Genomic DNA, 25,321 nt, shown 5'->3' with positions numbered 1-25,321 from the left:
TTTATGTTGTGTCTGATTATGACCCTTTTTGCAAATAGTCAATTGACTACAGGTACATCGTCACCCCTTCTGTTGACGATCTTGCATTCCATATATAAGGGAAATTTGTTCATGTTTGCGATGTTGCCTATTGTTCACGTTGTCTTCTAAGTTATTTGCAGCAAATGTGTATCATGTAATTTTTAGCTAACTTAAAGTAAATGATTAACATATTTAGGAAATTTGATTACATATTTATTGTGTTCATTTCTAATGATTACAACATATGTTATTTATAAGTACCAATGTTTATATTGTGTCTGATTGTCACCCTTTTTGTAAACAGTCAATTGACTACAAGAAATTTGACCTGTTTGGCGTGGATTGTGCACAGTGACATGGATCAGCAGGTATAAGTCAATAAATAGACATAATTTTCTTATATTCTTCTTGTTTATCATTGAGCACGTATGTTATAAATAGACATATTATATAATCATATAATGTATATATAGACAAAGAAGGTCCATATAGAAATATAATTGTTTAATCACTTTCAACTCACTACATTTTATATTTGTCACTTTCACTTTCTATTTGATAGATTGCAGGACCCACCAAATAGGTACTTGTCGGATCTATCTACATCGAATGAGGGAAATGAGGAACTGCTAGATGAAAGCTCTACATGTAGTACGGCTAAAATAGGGAGATCAACTAGAGGTCAAAAGAATAGAAAAAATTTTGATAAATGCATGTAATTTTTCCTTGCTAATGGGGGGTCATGTTCTTATGATGATGAGACCAAAGGCGACATCAAGGTGCCCTTTCGGTACTCACACATTGAGAAAGAATGGGTACCCAATGAGCTACCTCCAATTAACACAATTTTTTGTGTTAATGAGAGGATATATCGCATTGCTCCATCCTCATTACATGGTTTGGGCCTATTTTCCATGGATGGGATAAAGGTAGGTTACAACAAAGTTGTCGAATTGTTCAAGTATGTTGGTCCATGTTACAATTATAATGATTAGATGCAGATTGTTCGGTATAAAAAAAGTATGTGTAAGTATGGGGTATCAGCTAATTATATACAATAGAAAAAAAATGATCAAAGTAAAAGATTTTCTATGTACATTGATGGGAGACCAAAAGCAATAGGTAATATTGCAGGTTTTATAAATAGTACGCGACCTTCTTAAACTAGTAAGCAACCCAATTGCATATTTGAGGCGCGTGAGGGGAATGAAGTTTTTGTTTGTGCAATAAAATCAATAAGTGCAGGGGAAGAACTACTAATCGATTACCATTTAAATCGCATAGATACAAACAAAGTTACTATCATGAGGGCTGTAAGTACTCTTTACCATTTTGTTAATAAGTTTTTTTTTTGCTTTCTATTGCTTTCAGTTAGCTGAATTTTTTATGTTTAATCTTTGTGACAAGACGATATGGATCCGACAGATGATAGAGGTCACCATGATGCTACTCCCACCCCTTCTTCAGCAAGGGTAAACCTTTTTGAAATTGTACAAATTAGATAGTTGAAAAATGTTATATTATTATGTTATTTTATTTATGGTGTAAGTACTATTTACCATTTTGTTAATAAGTTTTTTTTTGCTGTCTATTGCTTTCAGTTAGCTGATTTTTTTATGTTTAATCTTTGTGACAGGATGATATGGATCCGAAAGATGATAGAGGTCACCAGGATGCTACTCCCACCCCTTCTTCAGCGAGGGCAAACCTTTTTGAAATTGTACAAATTAGATAGTTGAAAAATGTTATATTATTACGTTATTTTATTTACGGTTTTTTAGTTTTTATGATAGTTTTACTAATATTTCTCTCGCAATTTGATGTTCAAGATAAGGGTAAAGCAGTATCAGTAAGTGTCGAGCCACTAGCTATGCCTTCTGATGAGGATATTGCTGAAACTCCCGATTTCATAAAAATGTTGGAGAAAAAAATTTAAAAAATTAATTTAGAAGCAATGAAAATTTTGGATTAGGCAAATATGGAATCCGAGGAGATGATGAAGAGGCTATCAAATTTGAGAGCACAAGCTCGTCGTTATGAAGTAAGCTCCAATGAATATTTAGTTATAAGAAAATTTTAATAAAGATTTGTATTTTATAATCTTTTATGTTGTGAAGTAAAATATGTAATATTGGCAAAAATACTTTATTGATGCAATTTTTTTAAAGAGTTGTAAGAAACTTTAACTACTAAATTCTTGTTATACAGGAATTTTTGGCAACTGATCCACAACTTGGTCAAGGACAACGCAGTGAGGCCGGTAGTAGCAGAGCTCCGACTGCCACTAGTAAAATAATCTTTTAGTTGACAAGTTAGAAAGAATTTTTTATTTCAAACATTTAAAACTTCTTAACTCTTACTTTTATTATTTCAGAATATCTTTGCTAACAATGTATTGTTCAAGTCATCCAGTGTAAGAGACTTCTAAGAAGTTGACGGAGGCCCGTACGAGATTGTCGACTGTAATGTCAGCAACAAGGGGATGTCTAGCTGGTAAATCCTTGTTTTGCTATATTTGGTTTTGTGTTAATTATGAATTGATAATATGTACTTTAATCTTGGGTGCATCACATAGTGTATTGTTTTTTTTTGTGGTAGGAGATGCACCATCTGGTACTCCACCAAATGTAGATCATAGTGCATGTATTGGTGATAATTCACCGTCATTTCTTGGAGCTACCCTTATTTCTAGCATGGGAGCTATGCAGACATCATTGTTGATTGACGATGATGAATCAATGCCTTTGAAATGTCCTAAGATACCATGTACTTTAAATAATATTGTTTTATATTGTAATAAGGATTTTCTTGCAAGACGTAAACATGATAGGAAGTGGTTTGGTAGGATCATCTGAATTATCAATGACCTTTTATCTATACTAGTAATTCTCTAGTTTAGTAATTCGGTACATTGCAATTTCATGCTTTTAGTAGAAGATACTAACCAATTTTTGTATAGAGAACCAAACGTGGGAGTCTTCTTTCATATTCAATGTTCAGTTTTCAATGATTTCCCACATCATTGCTATTGCCTGTTAGAGTTTTAGAGTGCTCACTTTCAGCTTTACTGTCTATTTTAGCAATATTTGTTTTCCATAATATCCCAAGTATGATCAGTGACAACATCAATTAAGAATGAGAAAAAATGAAGGTCATGGCTAGTTATATGTATTATGCACTGTATTTTTTTTCAAGGTATACTAATTAATATAGTCACGGTACATTTTTTAGATTTTTTAGTTTTAGAACATCAGCAATAGAACCCTGGTAGAGTCTGACTAGTTTTAGACATTTTAAATTTGTTTCCAAACTTCTTTTTTGGTCAATTTTGGTCAAGTTGATCCTCCAACCCTGAAATAGATCACTAAAAAGATGAAATGTATCTCATTTTATGTATTTTTTATTCACTATAAAAAGTATTCTTCGCATGATTCATTTTAATGGTTCTTACTATTAATTATCCCATGACATTTTTTGCAAGAAACGATACATTTTATAGGAGGCTTTATGACCTCACGCTGCGAAGATTCAAGCCCACCATACGTAAAAGGTGGAACATCATAACTGAACTAATTTTATCCCACTATTTTTCTTCATATCATTAATTGGTGCAACATTTTTCCTTTCATTCGGGTCTTTTCTTATACTAGCTATATCTAACAATTTTGTGTTTTTTCTTAAAAGGTGGAACTACCAAGACCAAAAATTAAAAGATGAGCTCATCAAAGATATAGAGCATGAGTTTGGTAGTAATATTTTTGATCATAAGAAATTGTTACAAAAAGCTTCTAGACATCTTAAGGTTGTGAGGGACACATATAGAAAGAGCCTCGTCCTAAACCTGAAGTACGAGCGTCCTCCCTTTGTTTCAGTGAGCGACTAGAATGAGTTCATTTTGGATGCAAAGGAGAAAAGGGAACGTCCAAAAGAAAGTACACCAGCAAATCCAGAAGAAAGTACACCAGCAAATTCGAAAAGGTATGCAAAAGTATTAACTACTAGTACATTAATGAGAAAATTTAGGGTTCAACTTCAGTATCAACAATTTCAACTAGCTCAATTTAATCTATCTATTGATGAAAGGTATGTAATTCATATGCTGACACAATTGCTTATAAATCTCAATCTCAATCTGGGCATAAATCTTACATAAGATATAACTCACACAACTACTTATAAATCCTAAATTCATATGCTGACACAATTGCTTATAAATCTCAATCTCAATGCTGACACAACTGTATATATCTCAATCTAGGCATAAATCCTACATAAGATATTAATTGTGCACTTATATCTTCACATATAGCTATATTATGTCTTGAAAATATAGTAATGCTCAACTACATGTACCATCTAAACAATCTAATGCTACTAAAACAATCTAAAATCTAACATTCGCCCTCAAGTTTATACCTGTTGCAGCCTTGGGGATAAAAACACTTTGAGTGTGGAATGTAGGGATAAAAATTTAATCTATAAAATCTACTAGCTGTTTCAACTTTTAGCTTATCGTTTACTTTGTGTGACAATGGATAATAGAGACTGTCGAAATTGATGTGTAATTTTATGGACAGGCACGTCAGAATATGGATACTTAGCATGAACTCCATGGATAAATAGCATGATTACACATGTCAATTAAAGGTATGATGCTATAATTTCTTCCCTTTTTTCATATTTTTGGTGGAACATGCTACTTTATGCTAAAACCTTCATACCATATAGTAATCCACTATTTAGTACTGATCTTTATATCTATATCATCTAACATATTTCAAACTTTTCATAGGTTGCAGGACACATCAAAGGCAACAAAGGTGAGGCTGGAAAAGGTTGGGCAGCACAGACTTGGCTCTGGGGGATATTCAAAAATCAAAGCACGCATTGTAAGTAGCAATAAATGAATTGCAAAGAAAAATAATTTATAAAATGCAAATAATTTTGTTGATTAATAAAAAAATATAGGGCGCTGATTTTAATCTGGAGGCCACAAAAGAACACAAAAAGATTGCCTTCAAGCAAGGCTATGCAGTGGTGGCTGAATGCCTATGGCAAACTTCCATTGCCCCGACCGAATAGTCTCCTGCATCATGTGTACAGGTAAATATGCCAACATATATATTAGACATTGAATACTTGAGTAACAATTTATTTGATAATAATGTGCATATGACATTGCAATGCAGCCTATTAATCGTGACACAGATCATACGCAGCATCATGAAGCCCCTGATGTGCATTGTACTATCGATGGAGGTGCTCATTTGTTATTTAAAACTAATTATATAATTATTAATACAATTTAACATCTTTAATTGAACTTGGTGTAACCTTTTTGTGTTGTGTAACATTCAGGTAAAGAAATTCTATGTTTTTTTCTTTTAAATTAATTTATTGATTTATAGTTCTTTTACTTAAATAAAAACTCGTAATTCACTAATAAAAAATGGTGCAAATTTAACTCATGGAGTACTTGTTATTGCAGCAGACCCCCCTTTGGTGCAACGGCCTCATGATGTTCCTAAATGGATGAGGAGGAGACATGTGTTAGAACCAGTACAGGAGAGGGATGACGAGGACATTGATATTCCTCTTAGAAATTTTATGAAAAAAAGAAACGGCAAGAGAGCAAAAAAGAAATGATTATTCATGAATGACTTACTCTTGAATATTGTTAATGAATATTGTGTTAATGAATATTATTCATTAATGTTGGGTGTTAATGAATTATTTAGGAATGACTTACTCTTGAATGTTGCGTGTTAATGAATTATTCACGAATGTTGTGTGTTTATGAATTTTATGTGTTAATGAACGTTATCATGTGATTATAATGATTGAATGCTATATTTCAAAAATGGATGAATTGAATGTTATTAAATGTTATTATAATGAAAGCTCTAATTGAATGCTATATATGAGGGTTTTCCATTTTGTTGTAGAGATTGCATCTCTATAGGATACATGCCTAATGATTGCCATTTTGTGTTGGATAGGTGCTGTCATTTGATGGAGGGTCGTGGAAAATGACCATTTGCAATTAGAGCTTTTGATTCTGTTTTAGATTTTCCTTTTGAGGACTTGTTTTCTAATGAAGAAGAAACTTTTTTTGATTATATTGATGCTTCTTATGTTGTTGGTCTGAGCTAGACTTCTATCGCTTCCATTCTTGTCACAATTTTGGATGTTAGACCATATTTCAGGTGCGATGCTCGCTAGCCTTGTGGCCTATGTTGTTGAAGTTACTGCTCCCACTTCTATTTTGAACAAAATTCTACTGATAATGTTGACTCTTAAATAATCACTCTTGGGCCTTGTTGACAGGTTGTAGTGGGGTTTCCTTTGTTGCAATCCTAACAATAGCGTTGCTTAGACTTTTGTCCAAGTGCATAGGAAAAGGTTTATTTTGTTTTGTTGTTGATGCCCTATGTTTATGCATTCATCCCTTGTTTGTGTAAAGGTTAACAACCCCTTGTTTTGGCTGTTATAGAAAAACAACATATCAATATCATCCTTTCATATTGAACAATACTAGACGAGTAATGATACTATCTTGAAAAATACAAGAAGCCAAGACTACAATATACACTCGTTTGATGAAGCAAATAAAATCCTTCCAACAATAATTAGTCAAAACTATCAAAGTGAATTTTTAGGATTGTATAAACAAAATTGGAAAATGGATCAAGAAGATTTCATGTCTTTCTCATGGGTGGCAACTTTGGTTATTATGTGTAAAATTGGCCTCATTCTTTTAACAATTATTTTCATGTTATCCGTAGAATTATTTTTTATCATTTAAGTTTCTTGTTCTTGTAAGATGAACTACGAGTGCAATGTTACTGGTGTTTGCAAATAAGTAGGATATTCCCAATGCAATGAATGCTGCAAAGATCATGATAAACTTGGGTTGCATTCTCTTAGGCAGCGACACTTATGAGTATTACATTCTTTATAATTTTCAGTATTAAAAATTCTAGATACTAATCATCTATTATGCTGCACTACTTCTACTTTGCATATAGTTTATCATCACTCTAGTAAACGAGAAAAAAATGGAATGTTTAGTGTTTCTTGTGAAACAGCTTGTATCATGTCCTAAGGTATATACAAAGCATATATCTTTTAGCATGCAAGGTTCACCACACACACTATTTCCAATACTTTGTTTGACAGTAGTAAGGTTTAAATTATCAATCAAGACATTGGGTTGATGTGTAAACTTTATTCCCTTTTCATTGTTTCTTAATGTGTGTGTACCCTTTGCAAAATGAATTTAGAAGTGTGCTTTTTGTTTTGTTTCACCATGACATGTTATTATAGTTTTCCAATGTTTGAAAGGTCTTGGTGGGTCACAAAATCCATTAATTAAATTGAAAGCAAGGTTTGTATGTCATGAAACTCTTCCATTGCTCATTGCATTTGAAGCCACTTGTAACTTGTTTTTTTAATAGTTTTTTTTGCTAGCATGAACTATAGGCTAAGCAATCCAAGAAGTTTGGAAGTAGCTATGGAAACAACTATAAAGTTCCTAAATGCAACAGTTAAGCAAGTGTTGGTTAGGGGTCCAAAGCTGAGGGTTGTTAAGGCAAAAGATGCATTTACAAAATTGAAAAATGCTTCAGGTTATGTTGTGGCCGCAATGCCATCGACTAAGGGTAAAGTTTCAAAGACTTCCAAATTTCATAAGAACTTACTGGGGTGTAGTCGATAATGCATTCTGTGCTGAAATATTTGAGTCTGTAGATGCTTACTTATTTGCAGGGCCCATTTTTAATGAATATAGCTCAATGGGATATTCATTACTCTTGAAGAAGGAGAAAGCTATAATTGTGCAGCCTAATCTGGTAACTATCACAAATGGACCTACTTTTGGGTGTATATTAATGAAAGACTTCTTAGAAGCCATCGCAAAGAAGTTGAAGCACAATACAATGGCATTTGATAATTATTAGCATATATTTGTGCCTCACGATGTTCCCTTGAAAGGTGCTCCAAACGAGGCTCTTAGAGTCAAATTGTTATTCAAACACATCCAGGTAAAATTATTGAGAATCACTACATATCATAAAATGACTTATGGTTCAGTCAGTACTTCAATCCTTGGTTTTTTTGTTGTTCCTATAGATTAATGAGTAAACACTTCTTATTTGTAGGCCATGCTATCAAATGAGACAGTTGTCATTGCAGAAATTGGTGACTCTTGGTTCAACTTCCAGAAGCTTAAACTCCTAGAGAAATGCAGGTAATGCAAAATCTCTTGCAAAAGTTTATATAATTAAATTTCTGACTCATTTATTTTGATGATGGATCATAGTGTATGATTTAAAATGTTGATCTAACCAAGAAACTATTGAACAACAAAGTTCATAAAATTATAATACATGATTTGTCTAACTGACTAGCTTGTTACCTGTAAGTCACAAATTTCCGCTGAAATAGTTCCTACAATTTATTGCAATTATTTATGCCCCTATTTGGAATTGGTTATCAGGTTTAGTTTGAAGAATCAATAATTTGTGACATTATTTTTCTTAAGGCTTGTGTCAATGTTGAATGATTCATTCTAATGTTGATTTTGTAGGTATGAGTTTCAGATGCAGTATGAATCAATTGGTTGGTCTGTTGGAGCTACACTGGGATATGCTCAAGCATTGTACAGGATGAGTTTAAGGCCAAATCCCATCACCTTGAGAGGATCGTAAGGCTTGTATTCCATCTTCATTGATATTCCCCAAAACCATTTGTATCTCTACTAGCATACTTCCTTCATTGCAATAGTCTTTGAATATCCATTCTTGCTATTACAATCAATGCTAGCAAAGCTTTAACACACAAATCCACTCAGAGTTTCAAAAGAGAACTAAGGTTAGATTGAAGGATGTGGAATTTTTTTCTCTCTCCAGACCATGTGGCAACAATTTTAGCAATTTTGCAGTACCACCTAGAATACCTAAATGATGCCCTATTTCTTTGTCATTGCTTATTCCACAAAGTGCCCGTAACGTAGAACTTTGTATAACATAGTGCCCCTCATAACCAGTCTATGTTGCACTACTATTAACTACGTACATAATTCCTCCCTACTACCCTCAACCCTTAAGCATACTTGGATTTCTCAATGGTTGCATAGTACTTGCACTTAAATCAATTTTATTAAGTGTCTATTGACTGCACATCTTTTCTTGTGTTTTTCTACAAACACAATATTTTAGAATAATTTCTAAATCCATTTGCAATCCCTGAATGATACATGATGTCCAAGTTTCAGCTATTTAATTGCAATTATTGAGTTTCTAAAGGATCCATGTAATTCATCATTTTATGAAAGGTTTAGTTAGTTTACTAAATCTTTCTTTCTAGTTGCAAAAAAATGCAATAACTATATGCAAGAATAATGAACTGAAAAGTGATCCAAACTAAATTGAATCAAATATCAACACACCTAACAAGACAAATGACACACATTAGCACTAAATTTTTCATCCAGTAAAACAATAAAATAAACACAATTGCTATTAAAATCTTGTACTACCTTTTTATGTTTATCGCTTACCTATCTGCAACTCCACAATGGATATTGACAGTCTCTTGCCCTCACCGTGCAATTAAATTACTTTAGTTTTATTGATGCAGCTGAACTACGAGTTCCTTTTGTGTTGTTGACTAATCATAAGCTTTCAACTTTTGTGAAGCCATTACGGATGCAAATGAACAACTGGTGAGGTTTCAATTTTAAGGCAATTTTTTATTTCTATAATGTACAGTTAAATTGCTAGAAATATTTCATCTAGATTGTTAATTGATAGATTGTTAACTTTTCATGTCATTTTCTACTTTGGTTGGGTAGTTCTCCTTGCATTTGTAAATCATAAATCTCGCTGCAGTCTTTAGCCTAATGATAGTTTGGTATTACATCCAAGGCGATAGCATAGTTGACTTAAAACTTTGCATTAAAGAAAACATCAAAGGATAATATTTGAATTGTGGATATTTGTAAATTATGTTGGTTTTAGACATAGTTATAGTTATATATGTGCTCTTATGATGATGTGATTGAGACTGTAAGTTTTTTTTGTCATGTTTATCTGTTTGAAAAATAGATGAAATTATTGGCTTTCATTCCTGATAAATAATTCTTTCCTAATTTTATTCTTCCCTGCAGGAACCAAAATTTAGAGGTGTTGTGCCAATTATTGCAAAGGCTTTGCTCTAATAGGAGCCTTTTAAACTGCACAAAATTTGAGTTGTAAAGCATAATTTCTCTATGGAGACTCAGAATATCGTGCATATTTCTTCCTCCTTCCCATTGTTTTGTATGAAATAAATCATGTGACAAACGAAACAATGGTGTGGAGGTAGAAATGTGCACAATACCTTGACTCTCATGCACCGAGCAATTATGCTTTAGAATCAAGTTTTGTGCAGTTTAGAAGGCTCCTATGAAAGCAAAGCTTTTACAATAAATGGGATAGCTCGTCAAAATTTCTACATATCTTCGTCTCAATTTCGACACAAATGCAATATTTTGGTCAAATTTTTGACGCAAAACTGGTTCGCTTTGGCGTCGCGGGTATGCCATCGGCAGAAAAATGTAAAACGCTTTCGTCGCAATTTCGGTGAAAATGCAATATTTTGGTTGAAATTTCAACGCAAAACTGGTCCACTTTGGCATCGCATGTATGCCATCGAAAGAGAAATGTGAATTGGATTCGTCGCAATTTTGACGCACCACTATGAAGGTTTATGTCGAAATTTTGATGAGCACCGCTGGCAAATGAGGTAATATCAATTCAGCTTGGACCAGGGAAAGCGACGAAATTCGTGTCGGTAAGTTAACCTTTATGTAGTCAAAATTTCAACGCGGAATGTATGTGGCAAAAAATCGACCAAAAAAGACCGACGGCAAGTTTGGTCGCCTTATCGACCTACTCTTGTCGAAATTTTGACCTTTTTGCATCGAAATTCAAGCCTAAATTTACTAGTGCAATGTCATCATCTCTCTTAATATAACATCTTCTACCAAATATTCTAAAATACTTAACTGATGGTGAATGACCAGACTATAGTTCATAAGGTGTCTTGTTCATACCTTTTTTTATTTGTACTTTGTTTTGAGTGTACACTATTGTATTTACTACTCTCCAAAATGTCTTCAAAAATTCATTCTGAAACAACATTGCTCTTGTTTCTTTTACTAGCAACTTATTCCTTCTTTGAGCAATCCCATTCTGCTCAGGTGTTCTAGGTGAAGATAGCTATCCTTTGATTCCCTTTTCTTCACAAAATATGTAAACCTCTCTAGAGGTGAATTATCCTCCTCTATCAGATCTCTCACACTTTATCTTAACACCAAATTTATTCTCAACTCTATTCTTAAATATCTTGAACTTCTCAAAAGCTTTAGATTTCTCTTTAAGAAATATTTCTCATATCATTCTAGTGAAATCATCAACAAAAATCATAAAGTACCTTTCACCATAGAATCTTCTTGTTCTAAAAGGACCACCCACATCTGTGTGAACGATCTCCAGCTTCTCTGTGGTAGTGAACTTCTTGCTAGGAAGTGATACTTTCTTCTATTTAGCCAAAATACATTTCTTTACACACAATATTAGTAGGCTTTATAATCTTAGGCAAGTCTCTCACTGCAAACGTGCTACTAACCTTCACAATATTATCAAAGTTTATGTAATAGAATTTTCTATGCCACAACCAATTGTTGTCCACTTTAGCTACCAAACATGTCATTTCAATAGGATTCAACTGAAATACATTACCTCTAGATCTTGTGTCTATTACAATCAGCTTATCATCATTGTCTTTGATAATGCAGGTATTCTCAGTGATTTGCAACTAATAACACTTGTCCACCAATTGTCCAACACTAAACAAGTTATGCTTCAATCCATCAACAAAATAAACATCACCAGTGTTAGTTTTACCATAAAGAGTAATGGATCCAATTCTTGTTTTATGATAGCTTGCATTGTTACCAACTCTAACAATACCTCCATCATGATTCTTGAACTTAACAAACTTATTCATATCACCAGTCATGTGATGTGAACAACCACTGTCAACTATCCAATCAAATTTCTTTTCCACTTGAAAAATTAGAGCTCTTTTCTTCTCTAATTTCTCTATCAAGATCATCTTCCTTGATAGCCACAAATCCTAATTCATCATCACTTTCACTTTGACCTTTCTTATTGAATTCTTCATCTTCATTTGCATACAAACAATTTCTATCTCTATCTCTTCTAGGCTTAATCTTTCCCTTGGTACTTTTTCTCTCTTTTAGGAAATTTAGATCCATAATGACCAAATTCATCACAAGTCCAACATTTAAAAATTTTCTTACCATCGTTTTCTCTTCTCACAAGAAGGGTTATTCCTTCCTCAATCTTCTTGTCTTCATCAAATATGTTGCTACCAGCAAAATCTCCATATGTGCTTGCACTCCTTGTCATATTAGGTCAAATGTTCAAGGCACTAAAAGTTGTTTCAACTCTAGCTAGATCTCCAGACTGTCTTAGATCTACTTCTGTAGATTCTAATCTTCCAAGCAACATTTCCTTTGTGAAATATTTAGTGCAAGGCATTACCAACTGAATCATCCAAGCTACTTGCTTGAATGGTGGTATCAAACTTTTCAAGATCTTCCATTTTACTTCATCTTCTTCCTTATACAATATCAAACTCACCCTTAATGATTAATAACCAAATGCATAATACATCATAAAACTTACAAAGCTCAGATATAGGTTCATATGTTTATTGGAAATATAAGAGTAACTAAGAGGGGAGGGGCAAATCAGTTACCACTAAAACAATTTTAAATCCCTTAGATGTCAATACAAACTTCTTATTAACTCAAATCCTTGCAGCTTGGTTAGAACTAGATATTCACTATAACTCTGTCAACAAAGCAATCTTGAGATAATGTGTATTAACCTTTAGTAACTTAGTTGCAGAAAGATAAAGTAGTAAGCAAATAACATGAATACATGAGACACCAAGATTTAATGTGGAAACCCAATTTGGGAAAACCACCAATGCAACTAATTACAATTTTTTATTTTTTTAAAATGAGCCCTATTAGGAGCCAACCCTATTAAAAGTTACAAAACACACAGTTAAGTGTGATCATGTTAAAAGATTTGAATCACCTTGTGAGGAGTGGCCTTATTAGAGGTCTTAAAACACTTCAATCTAAAAATGTCACCTTGTTAGAAGATTTACAAAATGATTGTTAAGCCAACTCTGTTAAGAGATTTCTTCACTACTACAATTGTTGAATAACAATGATCCACCATGCTTGTTATATAGAACAAAACAAAAGCATAAAATCTTTGGAAATATATTAGCAAGCTTTTTGCATTCATACATTTTGCATGCAAACAATTGTGTTATCTATGTATGTTGTATATTATGCAGACAATGCATAAGAATGCACAATCCAAAAGCTCAACATTCAAATTATTATGTATTAGATAAAATTTAGTAGACAAAGTTAAGCATCTGCACTTGACTAGAGTTATATTGATCAAAATTACAAAATTGATTAGTCTTGGTGATATGATTGACTACAAGTCTCGACAATGGTTAAATTATTATAAATTGAGTTTCTCATCCAAATTGGCATCCACTATATATCTATCTTGTATATCTACTCTAAGATCTTTGAGATGTTATACTTTTCCTTACATACTAATCTTTTTGCTATTGTAGTTCAATTGTTTAATGTTTGATATTATTGTATTTAAAATAATTAATATATTTATGTCGACAAAAGGGTAAGAATGTTGTGTAGGGGTGCAAAAAAGTGTAACAAAGAAGAAAAAGGTAGTGCAAAGATACATGCAAGAAATACACAAAGTAAACTTAAAGAAGAAAAAGGCAATTAAAAAGCATAAGATCAAAAAATAGACAACAAATAAGATTAAATTGGCAAGGATTCAACAAAATAAGGAACATAATACTCTAGGGAAATACTACTCGTCCTCTTTAAGTCATACAAGTATGTGATAGATGTATTAACATGCAAATTGTTAGATCTACAACACCTTATAGGACTACCTCATAAGCTTGATAACAAGCCACGAGGCTTTTTCCTACTGATGTTAAGAGAACTATTTTAAGTAATTGTCTAGATGGGGTCCCTCTACAAAACTATTAAAATGTTGTTAACGAAGGCAAAACTTCTTATGAATAATAGAATTAAAGCATCTTCCATCTATGTATAAAGAGAACTAAGCATCTTTGACCTTCATAAGCCATCAAATTTTGGAGAGCGAAATGGCTTTGAATGGGAAAAAGAGCTGCTGTTATATCTTGTAATATGGAGAGAATATTGTAGTCCGTTTCTACAATTTGTTTCATTTATACAATTTATGAACCTGGGTTGTGTAAAACATTCCTGGACTACAACATTTAATTTCATAATTTAATAACATTCCTAGACTAACACATTTAATGTCATTCATATCAAATGTAAATTGTATTCTAGAACATCCTAGACAACATCTCAAATCTAGAGACAGAAAAATAATTACTAGATGGCTAGTTTCCTATCTCCTTAACATTGTGGTTTTCCTTCTACTAATTTCATTAATGCAATTATTTTCATTGTAAGTTTGATTGGCAAAAAGCTTTTTAACTTCACTTTACTTGCTTTGTGAGACCAGTAATCATTCATCAACCAAAATTATGAGAACCTTGTAATTCGAACCTAACACTTAGATTGTTTGGTTTTTCACATTATTAACCAGGTTTATTGTCCATCATGCAGTGACACTTCACTCTTTCATTTCCACTGAGTCTTAGTTTAGTGATTACATGCAATGGATATTTGAGTATAGTAGAATGAGACTTTTTAAGTCCATGCCAACTAACACATTGACCAAACCTCAACGCGATATTATTCATTTAATAACAGCAATATTATTATCATGCGTGATGGGGTACCAATCCATTGTTAATGGAAGTTATGGTTTTAATCAATCACGGCTAGTACACTTACAGCGATGTGGGAAATAGGCTGTATTACAGCAATCGTGATGGAGATTTCCCCCGCCACCCACTAAATCCCCACTTTGAAGAGTATTCAATATTGTATACCTTCCCACATGCACGATCACAACACCATCCATACTTTAGCACATTACTATAACTGCATGCCCAATTCATTTAATGTTTAGCCTCATGGAGATTAAAAGTTCTTCAAGCATTGACCAACATCATATTCGCTGGAAGAGAGTCGCCATACAAAATGCTAATAATAAAATACAACCTGGACCTGGCCTTTTTCCAATATAGCGGAGATTCATCAAACTGACAGGATTTGTGAGCCTAGACTTTATACAGCCTTGAAAGGGTACTGAAATGGATACCAAATTTGATCATTGTTACTAATGTAATTTACATCTGCGAGGTTTCTAAAATTTATTGCAGTTTCCTTGAAAAAGTTAAATTTTAGAAACTTCTCAATAGACGGGAATTAGTTGGTCGCAATTGGTTTCGAAGAACGTATCCAAATTTTGGTGTTTAATTCGCTATTCCAACATAGTTTATACAATCAAAAGCCAATACCTCAGTTTTTTCTAGGATTTTTCTTGATTGTTTCCATCATTATATAGCATACTGCAAAAGTCCTCAAAATCAACTGTAACAGCTCTTTTTCGTTAACAAGAATGATTTGAGGCTAAAAGACGTGAAAACACCTATTGGCATATTAGAAAGTACTTGAGATAATAGATAGTTGGATTAGGCCAAAAAGGCTAACAGACGTGAAAACACCTATTGGCATATTTGAGATAATAGATAGTTGGATTAGGCAAAAACTTTTAAGATTGCATACTCACTGCCCGTAGGGCATTGACCCACCATTAACAAAAGTACATGGGCAAGCTTTTTGTGTTGTAAATTAGTACTTACAATCAAACTTTCCAGCTAATTCACACCTAATGGACTACATACGTAATTCTTTTTCTGACTAATTTTATCTTTGCCTCTACAAAAACTACCCTTTTTAATCCAGCTACAATCTAAGTTTCCTTAAGTTCTAGCTTTAATTCATGTCGAATGGTCAATGGACTACATGCATACTTCTCTCACTATTTTTATCTTTGCTTCTACAAAACCACCCTTATTTTAAACATATACATCATCTATGTACTTATGACAGAAAAGTTACTTTGTGTCAACAAAACCAAAGTGCAAACACATTCATTCTACCCATTTTAACTTACCACAACACAACTTAAATATTAAGTAATTACATATTTACATAAGAGCATGCTGCACTTGATGAAAGTGCTGTAAAATGTAAAATTTGAAGCCCCAGAATCCACACAAGATAGGAAGCTTGAACAACACCAAATCCTTGTAAACTCTTCTGCATATTTAAACACTAGTGAAATTTAATCGGTTGCATTAAACAGTGAGTGCTTATGTTTTTGTATGTTGTGACAGATCAAACAATCATAGATATTGCATGTGCAAGGAGAATACTTCACAAGATAATATTAGGCGGTTCCCCATGGTCATAGACTTTGAAGATGGCACCTGTTAGAAAACCATTTCTCTAATCAGATATCATCATACCAAGAACTATTATGCTCTTGTGAAAGAGAGACACTAAATAAGAAAACATTATTTCATTCTATGAATATGAACCACAAGTTCATGTTAATAAGACCACGGAATCAACAGTCCAAGATTTCAAATCTGAATACTAAAACATCAACCTTCAGATGAACGAATGATTTATAGTATCACTGCCTTGATAAGAACTCTTATGATGGTTTAGAGGTAAAAGAAAATCTCCATCCACGGTTATCTCTATGCAGAACTAAATGTAGTACATAATGATAAAAGTATCACTTTTCCAGATAAGCACATCCATAATAACTTGGTAAACTATGTTTTTTCATTTTAACTTGGAGTAAAAATTTCAAGGAAAATAAAAGCAATCAAAGTTTAGACAAACCAAATCTTAGAATTCAAATTTTCATGCAGATAGTCATTCATGGCCATGTTTTGATTTGTGAAGAGATCATAGTTACTCCTATGTATGAAAATTAGAAAATAAAAATTTTAATGAGGCACTAGAGATGTTGTACTTTAATATACCCGTATTTAGCATGTAGCATGCATAGTCTGAATTTCACCATGAAGAATACAAAAACGAAAAAACTAAAATAAAATCTATAAATGTAGGAAAAAAGTTCTCCGGGAAATCAATTTTGTAAGAGGCAAATTTCTAAAAGTTGTACTTTGAGAAAAATATTATCAATCCCAATAAGGTCTACATATTGCCACCCATAAAGCAACTTGTCAGATGTGTGACAAAAACAGATATAAATAGCAGAGTCTATTGAGTTTGAGGGGACTGGAAAAGTATTAAAAAAAAAGCCAGGCCCTTTCAGTCATCTTATCCCTATCGCATCACCTCCCACCACAATTCGAACTATGATGTTCAGACACTATTTCCTTAACAGTCAGGTGTTTAAAAAGATAAGGTCCGTCTGACATCTCACAAAGAGGTCAGTCTTACAATCTGAAGGTCCTTTCCTCTTCTTATACTTCCCAAAAGATACCAGTGCCAACAAGGGCTTAATGTTTCTCAAAAAAATCAAGACTTACTATTGTAGCCACAGTGAATCCAGGTTCTAGGTAAAAACCTGGGCTGAATCCGGGAAACTGTGGGAACATGTCCCCAAGAACACTGATTTTTGTGCTGAAAGAGGTGCTTTGATGATCATTATTGAAACTTTGTCAAATAAGACTACTTTGTTAATTGCTTGCATTCTGCATTGTTACCTACTATATGAAACAATGAAGACAACAAACTCGCTTCTAACTAATTTGAGCTCTTCAAGTTGGCACTCTTTTAGGACAAATGCACAGTTCACGAAAGACTGGTCAGAATTCTTCTAAATTATAAAATATCTCTTTTGATTTGAGCCTCTAATTTTCTCTTGCTTCAACGCAAGATTGCCTCACATCTTTTTGTTAGCCCCAACAGATAATGTTGTTAATATATGTGAAAGAGTCATATCAGTTGTTATGTTGTCATTGATGTTGAGCCAAATCAGAAGCACCTAGTATGCAAATTGAACAAAGCACTATATGGATTGAAGCAAGCACTAAGAGCATGGTATGAAAGATTGAATTCATATTTGATCAAGATTGGATTTGTTAGAACAAGTGAGAATAGTAACCTATACTTGAAAAGTGAAGCTGAAAACAACTTATTGACAGCTAAGATATTTGTAGATGATATTTTTATGCAAATCATTTGTTGATCACATAAGTAAAGAAATTGAGATGTCTATGTTTGGTGAGATTAAGTTTTTCATTGGTTTGCAAGTTCATAAAACAAAAAAGTGATATATATGTAACTCAATCTAAGTACATTAAGGAGATATTTAAGACATTTGGTATGGATGAGTCACGACTATTTGGCACACCCATGGTCATTGGGTGCAAATTATCTAAGGAGACAATAATGCCGAAGTAAATGAGATGCAATACAGATCAATGATTGGGAAGTTGTAGTATGTTGTACACAGCAGACCTGATATTGCACATGCAGTTGGTATAGTTGCAAGGTTTTCCTCTAATCCTAAGGAAACACATATGACTGCAGTTAAGAAGATATTCAAATTCTTGAAAGGAATAAAAGACTATGGATTGTGGTACAAGCAAGAAGATGATTTTGAGCTTGAAGTTTATACTAATGTTGATTGGGCTGGAAATGTTGATGACAGTAAAAACACTAGAGGTGGAGCTTTCTTTTTAGGAGAAAGACCGATTACATGGTTAAGCAAGAAATAGGGTTGTATATCACAGTCTACAACTGAAGCTGACTATGTTGATACTGCTATTAACTGATCAAATATTCTTTGCATCAAGCAACTGTAGGAAGGAATGCAAGAGGAAGTCACCAAACCTGTTACTATCTATTGTGACAACACAAGTGCAATTAACATATCTAAGAATCATGTGATGCATGCAAAAACCAAGCATATATCTATCAAGTATTACTACTTGAGGGAGAAGTACAAGAGAAGCAAGTAAGATTGGAGTATGTGAAGTCTAAGGAGCAAATTGTAGACATTTTCACAAAATCATTGCCTAAAGATGCTTTTGAGTATCTAAGGGGTAAGTTAAGGATCCTTCCCCTATCCAAGATTCACTAAGAAAGGATGCATGTTGCATCAATTCATGGATGATCAGAAATTTCTTTGTGGAGTTGATGCAAGTTCACTCTTTAGGGATTGTTTCCTGAAGTTGTGAAAGTGATTGTGAATGAAACAAATGTAATTAGTACATGCAAGGTACAAGGTACAACTACAAGGTTATATAAGTTTCTCATTGGAACTTATAGTTACTTTTGGCATTGTTATCAAAGGTTGAGGGAATCTATACAAAGAGATGAGCAAGTTAGACGAAAGGAACCTGTATAGAGATGATATCCTAAGGGAGATTTCTACAAGTTGATATGCAGAGATGATGTTGAACAAGAGTACACCCAACGGGGGAGAAATTGTCGAAGCGAAGTAGAGTTGAAGAACCTAATGTTTAACTTGTTAGCTTGAACAAAGTCAAAGAGCTGAAGATGTGTTGGCATTTGATTATTTCGTAATCTAATGAAATATCCTATTTGTTTATGTGTTGCCATCAATGCCAAAGGGGGAGATTGTTAGCCCCAACTGATAATGTTGTTAATGTATGTGAAAGAGTCATATCAGTTGTTATGTAGTCAATGATGTCAAGCCTTAATTGGTTAGACATTATACTAATTTAGTAGAGTGTCATATCATTTGATTGATGAAGAGGATATGAAGAAAATATAATGATGATGTAAGTGTTGGTCAATATATGGTATGCAATGGGCACTTGAATGAGTTAGACTTTGACAATATAATGTTGGTTTGATTGTTTTACATGGTTTAATTAAGTGTTGAGATCATGTGTAAGCAACACAGTTTGGTTGATGAATGAAGAACCACAATATTAACCAAGCTACTACAGTTTTCACTAAGCACCAAATAAAGAAGTGAAGAATGTTTAGTGTTAACCGAGCAATTATAGTGTTAACCAAGTCTAGTGCTGATCGAGCAAGACATAATGTCAACCAAGCATGAACATGAAGAACAAGTTTAGAAAAGATTTAATCTAAGCCCAACATTTGATGAAAATTAAGATTGTTCAAGAAGTTTCAAGGATAAAGATGAAGTTAGTTATGAGATCAACAGTTGGAATAATTCATAGAAGATATAATGAAGGTGATTTAACAATTCGAATTGGAGCTCTAAGTTCAAGGTGGAAGTATAGTTCCTGAGAGTCTAGATTCAATGACTCTAAACGTGATGAAAAATCTGACGATTGTGATTAACTAGATAAACCTAGAAGATTCTAGAGGAATAGGAAAAGTTTTATATTTAACAAATGAATAAGATGTTCATTGTTGCTGATCGAGTTGATGAAGAAAGTTCTTGTCAGAAGGAGAACCGAGCAAAATAGCAATGTGAAGATCAAGCAAAGCAAGTGTTAAGTTGATGTGTGAAGTGTGAGAATCAGCCAGAAAGGGATCAAACTATTGAAGGAAAAAAGCGATTGAGTGAAGCAGAGATTTGAACAAGCAAGGTAGTGCTAAAATCTAACAAATCATTTATTGTTACCTTATAATCATTGTAGCAAAAAATCTCTTAACCGAGTGGACCTAATAGTCTTTTGAAATCCTATATGGTAACAATTTTTTGAATGTGTTGTAAGTCCTTTAGAGTAGACCACTCTTTAGAAATTGTCAAGGAGTAAACAAGGTCTAGATGATCTTTGGTGAAAATTCTCTAACAAGGTCGAATTAACAATGTGTATGTAACCTTCAACAAGGTTGGCTTTTAATAGAGCTCACTTTAGAAGAGTGAAAAAATTTAAATTGTCGGTTCCCAAGTTGTTTTTTCCTTTACAGGGTTTCCACGTTAAATACTTATGTCAAAATTGTGTGGATGCTTATCGTGTTGCATATTTATTTCATGTTTATTGTTTATTGATGCAATTTGGTATACGCTAAAAGTTTATTCTTGTTAATGTTATAATTTTGTCGGATAAATTATATTTTATATATATGAGATATATAATATATGACAATGTTATATATGGAATAATTAACTTATATTAAGAGTGATATATATATATATATATATATATATAGTATATTAATTGTGTTATAACTATAACTAATGTAAGTTAATATATTAAAGAGACATGTCTCTTCAAGAGGCGTGCCTTTTTATATCATATATATATATATATATTCATTGGAATAGTAACTTGGAAAACACATTAAATATCCACAAGTGCTATTACAAGTTACAGATCCTATTTCACTAACATGGTATCAGAGCTAGGTTCCGATCCTGGGACCTGTGATTTTGCTATCTTCTACCCACGTGACCTTTGAGATGGTTTTTTTTGTGTCGTTTTAAAAAAATAAATAAATAAAACTGCTAAACAGTGAAGTCATTGATGTCAAAATGGCAATAATAGTCAGATACAGATATTTGTCTAAAATATTTGTAATTTCACAGTGAAGAGGATGCTCGTGATATTCACAGGGATGCTTCATTCATATGCGTATACACAGGGAATGGTTCATAAAGAAATATGTAAATTTATCTAAATACTTTGATTCAGAACAGTGAATTGATATATAAATAAAAGGAAAGGTGCTTATAGATGATGATATACATTCTCCTGTAGTTCATATTGATAATCGCAGATACCTAGTTGACAGTGATAATTCTTCATGTTTCAAAGCTAAAGGATTATCTGAACCAAGCTGCCAAGATTGAAGAAAGGTATATGTCTATGTTGAGTTGGATGACATGGTGTCTATATGTTTATTTATTAATGATAAACATTGCCATAAGTATTGTTGAGCAGCATCCTACCAAGTAGATACACAGTAGCGAATTTTATCTTTATTTTGGACGTTCTCAGTATAAAGATTTTATCAGGCAAGCAGACACACAGGAGGTGAATGAAGTGACTGGCAAGCAACAGGTTCGTTTGAGTCAAGAAACAGATTATTTTACTTGTTGTATGTCGGTAGTTTTTTTTCAGGAAGTATTCTCAGCTCTTGTCGTGTTTGATCAAAGAGTATCTGCTGAGCGCAACAGAACATTTTCATCTTTGCTTATCAATTAGCTTGATTACACCAGTTTTGATTGCTGGAGCGTTACTCTTGAAGAAATTAATTACTTCCCCAGTGTTCTTGTTAGACCAACCTTACGCGAAGCACACCGTTTACTCCCCTTCATATTGAAAACAGCGCTGCATTAAACTCATACATTAGCAGAATGGGTGGTGAAAAGGAAAATATGAGTAATCATTTTGGGTTTCGAACGAGACCATGCACCCAACATCCACAAAGGATGGAACAAATAGCAACACCTATGCTCTCAAATCAAGCAACTTGGCCATTAATGAAGCATGCAACTTTAGTCAAATAATGTGACCATCCATAAGCAGCTATGTGCTTTGTTAGGCCAGGTGAAAGAAGTTCGTTGTTAAAGCCTGAGAATTTTACAAATAGAAAACCATGTGTCAGCCATCATTCACTCACTTTGAACTTTTGAAACCAGTGGTAATCCCTAGCTGTGTTCTATTACCGAAGGAAGTAGCAAAAAATTCTATTTGAATCTTAATTTGACTGCTTGATAGAAGAACAATCACTCGTCAAATCATGGTTGCTAGATGAAGCAGTGAAATGTGGTCTTGTGGAATCCAAAGTTCCTTGCAAACGTTATCCAAGATCGTTCCAAAATGGGAATGCCCAGAACAAAATCATCTTCGCAATGACTCTATGAATGCATCGAAGCTTAATGTAATCATTTTAATTTTCTACATACAGTCCATGTGCATAAGATTTCACACTCATGTGGATCAATTCTTCTCATTTCAATGCATGGAACAAGCCGAATAGCCAGAGCACCTAACAGATGTCTTGAAACAAGATTTTAAAACATCAACATGAACAATACAATTGATCAGTTTGTTCCTTGGAAGATGTAATAAGAAATTATGAGACTATCATACATGTACACCCACCTTCAGGAATACCGATCGGTGATTCAATGAATGTCGTGATGAGAGAAGTGCCATAAGATCTTTCATTTCTAAGCCATCTAGAGTGTTAAGGTGGACTTAAGAAGAAACCCTTGTGAAATATCACGATAATGTAGGAGGTTCCAAGTTTGAGATGTATTTCAAATCAGACTATGCTTATGCTATAAAAGTATGTTATATGTGAATCACCTAATGTTACATTTTGGAGGACAGAGTTCAAAAGTTCCTCTCATTTATCAGAAGTTGTGAGAGATTAGTGTTCAATCCATATTAATGATGTGAAAGGGCTTCTATAGAAGGAGGGTTGCTTTTTATTACAAGAATTTAAATCAAGTTGATTTGTCACAAATTGAGAATTTTACATTGTAGGGGGAATATAAACCAATGTTCCATTCTCATTGTTTGACAAATGATTATATAGAGGCATTTTCTGACTTGATGGATATGGACCTTCATGTGCAGATAAGTATTTCTCATCTTTCAGTATTACACTTATCTACTTTTTTAAGTCTCTCTCTTATTTGTACTTCTATATGTGATATAAAGAGTCATTTTCCTAAATCTTTTCCTTTCTCTCTGAGGATGCCCTTGTAGGAAAGAAGATAGGAACATTGTACAAACTCAATCTTATGATAGCAGCTCCAAAGAAGTTGTGATTCATTAATCATCTGATGTTTATGTTGAATAATGTGAGTTTCTTGAAGCAAATATCCTTGTTGATTGAAATTATGAGAGGGAGTCTGATAGATCATTAGAGGCAACCTTGGAGAAAGAGAGGGAGCAAAAAATAAAATTGCTTAAATCAAACTTTTGATGATATTGGTTTAGAAGGAGTAGACCTTGTTGATGGATTCAACACTAGTCAGAAACTATAATAGCTAAAGGCCTATGATTCATGGGATAAAGTCTCATGTATGTAGGTTGGAAGGCTTTATGCTATCAAGATAACCATTGAACCAAGGAAGCATGACATGACGTGTTACCAAGAGGTTAGAAGGATGATAACAGATTCAGAGCAAGTCTGATACTTCATCAGAGAGAACCTTGTGCTAAAAGGTTAGAAAAGTTGATATCAAACTAAGAGGGAGAAACCTTATTCTCTGATATGTTTTTATGGTGAATGTTGTGACAACACCACATGACAGTATTCGTGGAGACTTCATGCGAACTTTTGATGTCATACATATATGAGCCTGTCCCCTATGTACATCATGAAGAAGTGACGACTTCTAAATGATTATCACTTGTATTAGGAGAAGTTGTTGTAAAGTGACGTCCCTAAAATAACTTGTAGCATGATTCAATTTTGCAAAATTGTTTCATGTAAAGGCTTTATCTTATAAATCAACAACTAGGCGGTTGATATCATTAATTTGATTATCTACGAGTTGCTTGTATAGATATATTTTCGGTACTTGGTGTATATCTTCCCTTGATATTCTGATAGGCCAGTACCACATTGAGTACTTGGTGGATATCATTTAGTTGATGTTCTAACAGGCCATTACTCAGAGTATTTGGTGAATATCATTTGATTGATATTCTGATAGGCCAATGCTCATGTTACCAAATATGATATCAAATAGTAATTGGTGAATATCATATGTTGATATTCTGATAGGCCAATACTTACATGATATCATATTCTAGAAATCTTCTGATCAAAGATTTCCTATATGTATTTTTTTGAAATATTTCCTATGGTGTAATATCTATGTGTTTTATCCTTCTTCATTAAGAGGGAGTGTTAATGTTATAATTCTATCAGATAAATTATATTTTATATATATGAGATATATAATATATGACAATGTTATATATGGAATAATTAACTTATATTAAGAGTGATATATATATATATATATATATATATATATATATATATATATATATTGAGAGTATATTAATTGTGTTATAACTAATGTAAGTTAATATATTAAAGAGACATGTCTCTTCAAGAGGCATGCCTCTTTATATCATATATATATTCATTGGAATAGTAACTTGGAAAACACATTAAATATCCACAAGTGCTATTACAAGTTACAGATCCTATTTCACTAACAATTCTGATATTCGATGTATTAAGTTGACAATTTTGATGCAAAGTTTATATCAGTTTAAGTTATGACGTTAGATCTGGTTATTAGGTTAT

At 33.1% G+C, this 25,321-nt stretch overlaps 1 protein-coding gene and 1 pseudogene across 14 annotated transcripts in view; one reads left to right on the top strand and one right to left on the bottom strand.

The window, feature by feature from the left end:
* The first annotated feature begins 7,492 nt into the window (after nucleotides 1-7,492).
* Nucleotides 7,493-8,729, top strand: LOC149557186 (pyruvate decarboxylase 2-like; annotated as a pseudogene).
* Nucleotides 8,730-16,266: 7,537 nt separating this feature from the next.
* LOC149557185 (26S proteasome regulatory subunit) overlaps nucleotides 16,267-25,321 on the bottom strand; it is a 93,503-nt gene continuing 84,448 nt past the window's right edge. For all 14 annotated transcript variants that reach the window (XM_089831900.1, XM_089831909.1, XM_089831899.1 and 11 more), the window contains one exon: nucleotides 16,267-16,593. In XM_089831900.1, the coding sequence (XP_089688026.1) occupies nucleotides 16,572-16,593 (22 nt within the window). In that variant the 3' untranslated portion in view covers nucleotides 16,267-16,571. The remainder of the gene's footprint in view (nucleotides 16,594-25,321) is intronic.

The sequence above is a fragment of the Cupressus sempervirens genome, chromosome 5 (assembly GCF_028749045.1).
Source record: "Cupressus sempervirens isolate cs-2001-9-10 chromosome 5, ASM2874904v1, whole genome shotgun sequence".
In the NCBI taxonomy this organism is placed as follows: Eukaryota; Viridiplantae; Streptophyta; class Pinopsida; order Cupressales; family Cupressaceae; genus Cupressus; species Cupressus sempervirens.
Note: the sequence above shows the minus strand (reverse complement) of the source record. Positions and strands in the feature narration are given on the sequence as shown.